Here is a 12,899-nt window from a genome sequence, read left to right as displayed (position 1 = left end):
TTTTAACAAACAAATGCTCATTTGTCATTATTGCAGGTAGAATCTTGCTACTCATTGTTTTTCGGACTGCTATTAGGACTCCGCCTCCTCTAGTGAGTAGTGAGTGTACTGGTGCTAGAGGATCTATCTTTGCGGTATATATTATAGTCAAACATTTGTAGTTCTGCATTATCTATGTCATTTATCAACCAAGTTTTAGTGAAGACTAGGATGTATTGACAGTATGAGGCATTTTCAAAAAGAAGTTGAAGCTTTGTACGAAATAGTAATATTTTTTTATGAAAAACTTTAAGAAGAAATTATTTAATAGAAGATGAGGAGAAGAAAAGAACGAGAGGAAAATAAGGTCGATTAAATTGAAACATAAATGAGCATACTGGATAAATTCTCATAGCTCATAGCAAAAAATGAAAAAGTGAAATAAAATTTTTAACATCAATAAAACCATCCAAATCAAGAATATCTTTAAAAAATATTTCAAACCAGCGATCATAAGATATATGAGATTAATAAAATCAAAGCTTTTATACATTAGAACTCGGATAAATAATCAATAAATTCAAGAGCACATGTCTTCTTTTCTTTACGTAGCTTACCTAGCCTCTAAATATTTAGTCTCTTACACATGTCCTATTTTATAATATAGTAAAACTAATTTGACTATATCAGCGCTTAGACCGACTAAATATCTTAATACCTAACTTTGGCGTTTATCTGACGAGAAGTGAGCTCACGGAAGAACATGGAAGAATAAGAAGCAAATAAAAAAGTAGAAAAAGAATAAGGCATAGAAGAAGAAAAAAACCATAAGTACTGAATTTCAGTATGAAGTTCAAAACTTTCATGTTGGTAACCATGTCGTGAATTAAAGGATGCTTAGGAAGATTTCTGCTTCATAGCCGTCTTATGGCATAAATACCGCAATACTCAAAGGACGGTTAACATTATCTACCATAATCCTAATAAATAATGTAATATTCCGAGGATGATCAGACTTGAAAAGGTAAATGTTAATTCCAAATTTAAAATTATTTAAAAGATTTCATAGGCCTTTATCAGAACAATTTTTTCTGATTTTCCTTTGTTATAACTATTTTTTTAAGTACATTCTCTGTGCTACTTATAGGCCTCTATCCATTATTATTCCAAGGCATCCCAAACAATTGTCGGATTTTCAAAAAGTTGAATTCCTAATGTTACTAGTCATGATGAGCTACCAATTCTGGCTTTTTGATCTAAATTTTTTTTAACATTATTGTTCTAGATTAACTACCGATTTCTTCATTTTAATTATATATATATTTGTCGGACATCTTTATAAATACGTCGGTATTAATTTTTCAGATGGAAAATTTAACCTCTTTTCCTTAGGAGTTTTTGTGTATGTATTGAAGATGTACAGCTTGAACAGATTAATAATCACTCTTTTCTCATTTTTTGTCTGTTATTTTACAGATTTTTGTTAAGAAGGAGTTTTTGAAGTCAGTGTTGTAGCAACTGTATTTTGCTTGAGAGGTTGACGTATAGTTAAGATAACAATAATTACATTAAGAGGTTATATTGAGGACACAAATTAAAAAAAAATCAGAATTCTGTAAAGAACTACTACATTATGGTTACAAATGCAAAAAAAGAACATGCAGGATGTACGATATAAAAATGTACACTTATTTGGAGCAAAGAAAGATAGGTTGTGATAGGCCAAGTAGAAAAAATAAAAACCAGAATACAGAAACTATCATAAACTAGTGACGCAAACTTAGTAATATAGTAGTTAGTAAAGGCTGATACCAGAAACTCCACGAATATTGATATGTAAATAGGAGCATCATATTATTATAAAAAAATGTGACAAGCTTATAAATGTAAGAAAAACCTTTTAATTTTTAGGAAAATTTGTTTAATCTTTTTTTAAATTATTTTAATTACTCGTCTATGACTGATAGGCCACCAAAGACACTCTTGTGGTAGTCTGCTTATTATCATCTATGTATGGCATCTCTTAAATGTGCTGGACGCTTCCATCTGCAATGCCAAGGTCACTGAAAATTTCTCTTAGATTAAAATGACGATTTTGAGCACCATTTTTTTCATTGGTGTTTAATGTGGATGAACAAAGCAAGTTCTCTACCACTGTACGGTCATTTTTAAAGTCTATATTATTATTACTCACATATCTAAGTTTTCGTAAGAGAAGACTATCCAAAGATTCATATATTACAACAGTCCTACCAAGTTTCGGTTCTTTCGTCTCTCTCGTACTAATCGTATATCGTATTCACGTATTAGTAGGGTATGGTATTTTGAAAATACAATTATTGCCATTTGCCAAATATCGATACCATTGGGTCACCCAATGACGAGAATATGACATAAAACAAATCTAAATAAATAGTGAATTGTGTTATGGACATTTTTGACATATAAATGATTTTAATAATAATTATTAAAAAAAAAAAATACACAATGCCAATGCGTTAAAAAAAGTCGGATATAAGACAACTTTTGTTTACAAAGACACATATAATGTAAATAAATATACAAAAGGATATTAAATATAAATAATGATTGTTAATGAAATAGAAGTTCAAAAAATATATATAGTAATAAATTAAATTTCTTTCATCTCATTAGCGGCATCTACAAGCTCATATAATATATTTTGCTCTTAAAATATTTTTATTATATTGCAGTTTTTAATATCTTAATAAGAAAAAAAAATTTTTCAGAATTTCTCGGAAGAATTTGGAATTAAAATAAAGTTTAAACGGCATTTAAATAATTATAAAATTTATTAATTATTATGAAACTCACTTAATGGTATATATATGAAGGGTATACGGAAAAAAGGGGGACAGTCAATTTTTAACTTATTTGAGAAAAGAGGTTTTTAAACTTTCAATCTAATGCTACTTAAAAAGTATTTTTATTAAAGTAATAATTGTTTTTTTTTGTGTTTAAAAGATCATATGGTGCTTCTAATAATCATACTATTTTTTAATAATATTTAGGTTTTGATTGTTTAAAAATATGTTTTCTTAAATACCTACTAATAATTTTATGTAAAAAGGGGAATGTCCATAACTCAACAAGTTGGTATTTATTTTTCATGTTTAAAAAAATACAACGAAACTAACGAAAATATAAGTTATTACAGAAAAAATGAAAAATATGAAAAAATTAAAAAAACAACAAACTACCACCGTCCGATGTCCATTTGGAAAAAAAATGAATGGCCTATTTTCTAGATTTTCGTATTGATGCCTCTTTTGCAACCGTGGGTTTGCTTTGTTTAGGCCGCTGCTTTGTAAATTCTGGTTTCGGAGTAGCTTTTTGCTTCCTCCTAGCTTTTAGTTTTGGAGTCTTGAATGGAAGATGGGAATAAAACTTTTGAGCTTCCTCCCCACAGATTTTTTTAAGATCTTAAAGGCCCTTATACTTTTCAAACGTTATTGGCAACGGTTCTGTAAAGAAAGAGAAAGGATCTATGAAGTTTCGAAACAAAACAAATTTCAACTAACTTAAAGTCTGCATGTTGCCCTGACAGAGAAATGGTAGGTATTCAATGTTCGTAAAACTAATCAAAAATAATAATATAGCTCACCTTGGTATGCAACGTCAGGAAGAATAAATTGTCCTGATTGTACTTCAGGATTATTTGAGCGTAGAACTGAACCTAAGTTATTAATCACAGAACCATCCCAATGCATATTGTACGTAAGTCTGTGTTTCAACATGCGTGGATGCTCCTTTTCAGCAATTAACTCCTTTATAGGCCTAGACTGAAATGGACATTTCTTCAAGTAGTGTTGGTCTATGAACTGAGTCCATCCACGAACAAAATTACTTTCAACTTCAGTTACACGAAAAGGCGATGGCTTTGAGCGAGCACCTTCAAATTTTTCAACCCATTCTTTAGGTAACTCAACCCATTTATTTTGGTTAATGTTAGCCATATTACGATTGCACTCCAGGTATGAGTGTCCTCTTATTGGAAAGTGCATTTTAATCTTTTCTAATCGTTTGGCATGGTGAACCAAATAATGAACAATCCGAAAAATTGCCAATTTTTATTCTGGCCGCAGCAGGAGTCGCAAAAAATATCCAGTTCTTTAACAGAGGGATCCAGTTGCACCATTACAAAATAAAAAAGAAAAGAAGAAACTTCATTTGCTCCTTTGCAAGCAACCGTTTCGTCATAGGCATAAAAGTACGACTCGCCATTGGAAAGGACATGGATGTTAAACATATAAAATGTCAATTGCCTTTTGTAATATACGTCGTTTGTGGTAATATTCGGCACAGGTAAGTTCTTTTGGAAGTCCATTGCAATAGATTCTTGACTAATTGACTTCTGACTGTCTAACCGTGACTGGCGTTTTCGAGCCTAGAACGTCTTGGCCTTTGTCAGGTGTAGTTTGTTTTCTGTTAATAGCTTTCTTAATTTTCCCTCAGCTTCCAGTTTCTCCTTGCTACCATCGGGATAACTTTTGAGTCCATTTTCAATCGTAAGAACTTCTGCAGCAAATTGGTCACAAGTGCTGCACGTATCTTGTCTAGGATACCCAAAAATTATATTAAGGGTTTTCAGTAAAAATTTTGCGGTATTTTTCGTACGACACTTTATTATCCGGGTACTTTATTTTGTACATATTGTACATTTTTGTGACATTCAACTCATGTGGCAAATAGGTCCTTCTTGAGTCTTTAAGACTGTAATGACTCATTCGACCTTTAAAAGGCCCAATGTGGGTGCAAACTGCATCAAAGGTGTCTTTAGTTATACGATTTCTCCGGTTTTGATGTTGACCACGACCGTCTTTAGGCTGGACACCTCTTTTAATGTATCGTTGAATAACTTCAATTTTTTTCTTTGAAATTCCATGTAAAGAACGGAACGCCTTATAACATACCGGAACCTCGATGATTCCTCCTTCACTATTACTCGCATACGATATGAATATGAACAGTCATGTAACAGAGCATTTTCTTCAGCTTGTCTAGGCCTATGTTGAAAAACTAGCTGTACTCACTTGTATAAGCCCACTTAAATAACTGTTCTGTTCATTTACCGTCATTTTAAATTTTGTTATTATATCAATCCTACCTCTTTCTGTTACAATTTGGAAACATTGTAATCGTACACACTTACAATCAGGTCCAATTTCGTGGGTTGATGCCAGCAATTTTTTTAACGTCACTCATTCTCCCAAATATTTTCCGTTTCTTACTTGTCTTTGCTTGTTTATCGTCCACTCCACTATTCATATCTGTTTCTTCCATTATTTCAATAATTAAATCACGAAAACTCAGAAAAAAATGCCGTAGTAACACCAAGGTTATAAACAAACATGTACTGATGAAACAAAACGTTTTACGCTGCATAGTATCGTACAGATTCCAATCATAAATTCCAATGCTGCCAATTGACATTTCCCCTTCTTTTGCTGTTTCGGTTTGACATTCCCCCTTTTTCACGTGTATGCTATATTTTTAAACCGCGATAAAATCTTGACCATCCTCGTTATTGCAGTGCAATTTAGGCTGTAAAAAAGGTCATATTGAAAGGTGCATCCTGCGATGCAAAACTGAAAAATGGAGAAAATTGACATTCCCCCTTTTTCCCGTGTACCCTTCATATTTTTAACGTCGCATTTTTTGTTTTCTGCTTAGTTTGCATTTCACTTTTTTTAAATTGTTTTTATTACGCTTTTTGTGGTCAGAGCAAAGCCCAAACGCCGTTCGTTTTAAATTACTTTTAGTTTATAAGTATTTTACCAATTTTATAATTTTAATATGTAAGTTACATATTAAAATTATGTAAGTTACTTTTTATTTATTAATTACAATTGTGTTTTTAAAATGGGATTCTAGTGTTATTTTTAATTGGCGCAGTCGTTGGTAGGATTGTCAAAGAAAAATATATTGCATATTAGTTCTTTGTTTTTACAATTTATTGGCAATCAAATAATTGGTCAAGAGTAATTCGAGTGAATATTTGACTAGGATACGTAAGGACCACAATTTAAGAGTGTACTAATTCCGCTTAATACAACGTAAATTCAACTGGATATCCACCTGAAGTCTTTCCTTCTCATATTATCGCATTTAAAATCCTCATATTATTACTTGATTGTCATGTATATACAAGTAAAAATCAAATTACCATCTAAAGACTGTCTGATAATTCCGGTTTACTACCAATTAAATTAGGACTTGCTTAAATTGAAGAATATATTTAAACATTAATTTATTATTACGACCTTAAACCTATTATTTTAGAGGTTGAAACTTAATTTCAAGATTTTAACCGAGAGCACAACAATAAATCATAGAGTGGACCATAAAGCAGAAGAGTACCGTGAAATAATAGCGATAACCTAAGATCAAGTAGAATTAAAATTAAAATAAATTATACCACACCAATGCAGATTTAAGCGACGCTTGATAAACTGGTGTTTAAAACTTACAATTTAGAAAACGATACTGAATGTTCAGTGTCTCGCAATATAAAGTCAATAATTTTATATAAATTAATTGATTGATTTAGTGTTTGTTTAATACAAGGTGATTTTCAACCTATGCGCATAAACTTGGGAAATGGTAGATGAAGATCAATAATGAGTAATAATGAGAAAAAAATGTAGTAAAATATTTTTAGTTTTCAAAATAAAGTTAAACAAATGTCAACAGAACGTGTATCAGACGAACTTATTTTGTTTATTAATAACTGATAGTAAACAAGTCATAATGTTTGAAATTTGTTGTTTGGAATCTTTAGCAGTACTTAGTTTCTTGGTGGCTGTAATCATTTTCAATCGTTATTTTCACACGAACAAAATAAAAGCGTCAAATGTAATGGCGCACATTTTTACAAACGAAGAACTTGTCGACATGGTTTTGGTTTACGGAGAAACGCATCATAATGCAGTGGCAGCAGCTGATCTGTATGCCCAAAGATTTCCCCGAAGATATCACCCGAGACGTGGGGCTTTCTTACGTGTTATTCAGCGGGGTAGAGAAACTGGCAATTTGCGGCCGCGGCCTGGACAAGATGGAGGAGCTATTAGTTCGCTATACCTAGGCACATTCTAAATCTGGAGGAGGATATTTTAAAAGTTATCGAAAAACAACCTGGAATTAGCACTAGGACAATTGCAGCGCGATTTGGAATATCCCAATCTACAAGTTAGCAAATTTTAAGGCACGAGTTGCTGTACCTGTTTCATGTGCAGAGGGTACAAGCCCTAATTCCAAGAGATTTGCCGCTTCGAGTACACTTTTGTGAGTGGTTGTCACATCACCAGCAGTTAAGCCCAAACTTTACCATGAACATTTTAGTTACGGATGAGGCAAATTTTACGCGCAATGGAATTTTCAACTTTCATAACACTCATTACTGAGCTTTGGAAAATCCGCATATTACACGGAGAACATACTTTCAACAACGTTTTTCTGTAAATGTATGGGCTGGAATTCTGAACGGGATGCTCATCGGACCTTTTATTCTGGAAAATCGTTTGACTGGTGCTCGGTATTTAGAATTTTTGCGCAACAATTTACCAGTGCTCCTTGAAAATGTGAATCTCAACGTTAGGCAGAACATGTGGTGTCTTCATGATGGTGCTCCACCACATTTTTCACGACCAGTGCGACAACATTTAGATCGTGTGTTTCCCGGACGATGGATAGGCCGTGATAGTCCAGTTGGGTGGCCCCCTCGCTCGCCTGACCTTAATCCATTAGACTTTTATTTGTGGGGTCATATGAAAACAATGGTGTATGTAAACGAAGTTTATACTGAGCAAGAGCTACGACATCGCATTAACGCTGCCAGTGACGCAATTCGCCTGCAGCCTGGTTTGGCCCGTGCATGTACGTCTTCATGGATTCGATGAGCCCAAGTCTGTATCGAAAATAATGGAAACAACTTCGAACAGTTGCTTTAAATTAAACACGTTAAAGAATACAAGTTTTTTATTTAAAAAAATATGGATATCTCCAAAACTAAAAATATTTTACTACATTTGTTTTCTATTATTACTCATTATTTCTCATCAGCTATCATTTCCCAAGTTTATGCGCATAGGTTGAAAATCACCCTGTATAATTGGAACTCTGCAAACCATTCATAGTTTAAACCGCTAGTTCTGCTTGGTGATTTAATGTGACTTTCCATCTAATCATTTAGTAATATCATTTAATTATTCAATGGTTGAATTGAACTTTTTCTTTCAAATTCAAACTTAAGGAATTTGATTTTTTAAAATTAGTGTTGTACAGTTGATAGTAGTAATAAGGGGCTAATTTCTATGCAATTAGATTTTGTTTTATATAATAAAAATATCAAACTGTGTTTTTTTATTGTTAAACTTTGATGCCTTCTAACGAACAAACGAAGTACTTTTGTATAGAGGTAAATTGTGTCCAATCGACTTATTTTAATTCCAAAATTACGTGGCAGTTTTATGTCCACGGATTATTGGGTCAACCTGTATAATGTTAGGTATACAGGATGGCCCAATAGTTTGCCAAAGTTAGCTTTTTAGAAAAATAGAAAAGTTTTATGGGAAGCATTGTACTTTCGCAGGAAAAAAATTCTTAGCTACACAGGGGGTTCTATAATAGCGAGGCACAAGAAAATGTTAATTATTTGAAATTTGTTTCTTTACTTTTTCTAAAATAGGTTTCTGTTTTAGAGGAAGAAAACAAAGGCGCGAATACTTTTTGCTGCAGACATATGATGTTATGACCATTTGTGACCAATCACATTTAATAAAGAAACATAAAAGCGAAGATGAAATCGAGTTTGTAGTGGCGTACGAAGATTTATTTGAGAAATTATGTGATTATCATATCAACAGGGCACGGTGGTCGCGTTAAAATGGAAGTAGCTCTCAAAAATAAATTGAGTATCCCACGTCCGGCCATAGAATGTTTTGTTCAATGCTGCAAAAGCTGCAATGAAAAGAAACATGGCAGACAAAAAATTGTAGTACATCCCATTGTAAGCAAAGATTTTAATGAAAGATGGCAGGTGGACCTGATAGATTTCCAATCGCTTCCCGACAAGTAATTCAAATGGATAATGAATTATCAAGACCATGCCACAAAATTCGTATTCTTACGACCAATGGAAACCAAACGTGCCGAGGAAGTTGCTTCCAAGTTATTAAATATATTTATTTAAAATTATTTTCTGTTAATAGGAGCCCCGAAAATTCTCCAGAGCGACAACTCACGAGTTTGTAAATAAGGTTATACTTGAATTGAAAGAGTTATGGCCTGAATGCATTATAGTACACGGTCGTCCTAGATACCCCCAGAGTCAAGGCAGCATTCAACGCTCAAACCAAGACGTTGAAAACATGATTCGATCTTGGATGTCTGACACGAATAGCAAAAGATGGTCGGTAGGGCTTCAGTTTGTGCAATGGCAAAAGAATATCTCATTTCACAGAACAATAGAACGGTCTCCGTATATAGCACTTTTAGGCTGTGAACCTAAAGTTGGTCTATCTTTTAGTAACATCCCCTCAGTGCTTGCAAAAACATTAACTTCCGAAGAAGAGCTTATGAAAATTATAAATAACGAAGAATACCAATATTGTGTCTTGCTCGGAGGAAAAAAATCTGAAGAAGCAATTTGCGAAAATTGTTTACGTGTTGTTAATATTACTGAAGTTTGTCAACAAGGATCTTCAGTACTGTGCAATTTATGTTCCGCTAGCAAAAACATCTCTTAGGAACGCGACGAAGCTAGAAATAAAACTGAAGGAGCAGCCAAAAAAATGTTGAGCAATTCGGCAAAAAAATTGCCGACTTTCAATGTAGGTAATGGTGTGTTGTTAAATATTCCTAAAGTCGACAGAGGTCCAGGAGATTCCAGGAATATGATTTGTTTAATAATAAATCAGAAAAATGGTGTAAATCAGGTTGCAGGTAAACACGGTATTATAAAGGGATGGTTTGGTGCTGAAAGTCTCACTGTTGCGGGTTCAGCATTTCTTAATAAAGAGGAAATCCCCTTGGAAAAATCACTGAGCTTAAGAGAGGCTGTGTCATTAGGATCAGGTGGTCAAGGCTTTCTCAAATGTTCGTGTAAACCCAGCAAGTTACTAAAAATAAGTATATCTGTAAAAAATAGCGTACTTTGTAACAGTCGGTGCCATAATAGCTTGCTGTGTCTTAATAAGTAACTTATCATTTGTTTACTTTGATTAATATATGCTTGTTTTATTTTCTTTTATATTTTAGCCTCTATTGATCTATTTTTGTAATAAAATCTATTTTGAGGTTATTAACACACAGTTATTTCGTTGATGTTGTTCAGCAAGTGCAAAGTAGATTCAAAGCGTTACATGCAACGTCCAATACAGTCGGACACCTAACATAATTTTGCTCGTTTTCATCAAGCGGCCGAACCACGCTGACGTTACACGTAACGTCTAAAATTTATAGTCTTTCGGCGTAACAGTTATCTGTTTCAGTGTTTGGCAGCGTTTCATGAAAATGCCAGACTTTTCATGTAATGACCGATTACAGTAGAAGGCTGCGACATATATATTATGTAATGATTTAAGATCATTTTGAAAGTATGGTAAGATTTATGTTATTAAAAGAATGAAAAGAGAAACATACAAGTCGTTGTTGTTCCACTTGAAATTTAATTTTTAAATATATCGGATGATGGTCAGACAGAGATACGTTTTGCAGCTATTATGCCATCCAACTACTATAGGAAATTAAAATCGAATTACCTACCAACAAAAAGAAGTCAAAATTTCCACAACAATCTTTAATCATCTAGACTCTTTAGATAAATATGCAGTCATTATACTCATTGAAAAATCCCTGCATTTAGAATATCAAAAATCAAGACCAATTTGTAAAGTTTATTGGTTTTTTTTATTTTTAGGCTACCCGTTGATTGTCAAATCTTAAACCTTAGCGCACACACTGACGATATAAAATTAGATGGACTAAATAAACTGCGTAGTCAGATCATCCACAACCAGCCAAAGGTAATTGTAATGAAAGAAATAATTCGCTATGCCAGCATATGTACAACCCTATGTATGGAAGCCTATCAGCTACGCAATCTACGAAAGGATCCGATCAAGATGTGCCTCTTTCCAGATAATTACCCCTGGAAGAAGCCACCCCATTGATAAGCCATCTATTTAACTACCCCGCCAAGGGTAGGTATTAAATGCGCTGCAGAGACGCGTAATACATGACATAAAGGCACAAATATCAAGATAAAAGGCCTAAAATTACTCTTTTACGGTGATAAAATTCTAAGCGACATGCGCTTTATTCTGTCATCCAACTTAAAAATTCATGTCCTGAAATTAAACATGGACAAAGAACGGGGATTTCCTTTATTTTAAAATCTTATTTATACTCGCCTTTTGTTCCTAAAAGTGGTAAAAGCATTTAAATTATTAAAGGGATACATATACCCTGCTGGTTAAATATTAGATTTGTAAATATTTTAAATTAACTTACCCCTTTACATTTATCCAAACAAACATTAACGGTGCCTTTAAATTGTACGTAAGTCGATTCTGGAAACTTGAACGCTCTGAATTTAGCTACTAGATTATCTCCATCTACAGTGTTAAAGTTCTCGAATAAATAAGGATCCGCTGAGCATCTAAAAAAAAATATTTTAAATTAACATAAAAAGATCTATAAATAAGAACTTTTTTATCCGAAACAGTGATAACTTTAAAAACATAACTCAGATTTAAAAAAGGGGATAGGAAAAGTAATAATAAATTTCCGACGTGAAATTTGAAATTCCGCTCGTTTTATCCGGTAACGGCTTAGCAAAAATACAAAAATTTACGAGTTCCGAGTGCGACACGGGGCCTGCTACAGTAAATCATTGTCAAAATTCGACTTTATCAGTTGCCCCATTTCTTAGTTCTATATTGTAATTAGTTTCGAATTTAGTTTAATTCAGATGAAGATATTGGAAACATTTGATAAAATGAAACCAATATTTCTTTACATAAGTCTTTTACGTGTAAATGTACTGTATTCGACACAATAATTATGTATAAGTATTTAATGACCTTCAGAAAAAACAGTCAACAAAAAATATGCCCTGGAATTAGTGGCTAAATTTAGGGAAATTGGCAGTGTGTTAAATAAAAGACGTGAGCTTCAACATGCTGTTGTTGCTAATGAAGCAATTTAAATAGTTGTTCGAGGTCAACTTCATGCTGAACCAGGAATAAGTGTCTAAAAATTGGTGACGACTACAGCAGTAAGCAACAGTTGGGTTCATGATCAAATGCCTAAACTGGACAGTTTCGCTTAGTTCATACCCAATTCCTTGAGAAGATAAATGTTTGGGCGGGAATCTTTGAATACTCCACTGATGGGCCATTTTTTCTACCCCGAAATTTAAGTGGTGAAATGTATTGAAAAGATCAAGTCGTTTTCCAACAAAATGGAGTACCTCCAGACTATGCTACTAATGAGAGGTAATATCTTAATGAGATATTTCCTGATCGTTGGAGTGGAAGAAGGGGGCCTTTTATGGAATGGCCAGCTATGTTGCCTTTTTTTTATGAGCTATTTAGAAATTAAAGTTTATGCTTCCCAACCAGAAACCCTAGAAGACAAAAGATAATAAATGAGCGGCAGATGATAACACTTGAAGTTCTAGAAAATGCCAGACTTTGTTTTGGGCAAAACCTTCATTCTTGTATGAAAGTAGGCGAGGCTCAGATAACCTAATTTAATAAACATGTTTTTTTTAAAGAACATAAGGGTAGGTAATTCTTGTCTATCTTCTTTTTTCTTATACTGGCAGTAGGCATTTATGATGAATTAGGATAAATAATTCATCATAAATAATCTTCTCAAAATTTTAACAAGCTGCC

At 33.2% G+C, this 12,899-nt stretch overlaps 1 protein-coding gene across 1 annotated transcript in view; it reads right to left on the bottom strand.

The window, feature by feature from the left end:
* The window catches only part of LOC126735579 (uncharacterized), a 260,073-nt gene that overhangs the window by 19,582 nt on the left and 227,592 nt on the right, over positions 1-12,899 (bottom strand). The window contains exon 5 of the mRNA XM_050439609.1: positions 11,512-11,659. Within this exon, the coding sequence (XP_050295566.1) occupies positions 11,512-11,659 (148 nt within the window). The remainder of the gene's footprint in view (positions 1-11,511; positions 11,660-12,899) is intronic.

Source organism: Anthonomus grandis, chromosome 4 (genome assembly GCF_022605725.1).
Source record: "Anthonomus grandis grandis chromosome 4, icAntGran1.3, whole genome shotgun sequence".
NCBI classification, from domain to species: Eukaryota; Metazoa; Arthropoda; class Insecta; order Coleoptera; family Curculionidae; genus Anthonomus; species Anthonomus grandis.
This window is presented reverse-complemented; position numbering and strand designations above follow the sequence as displayed.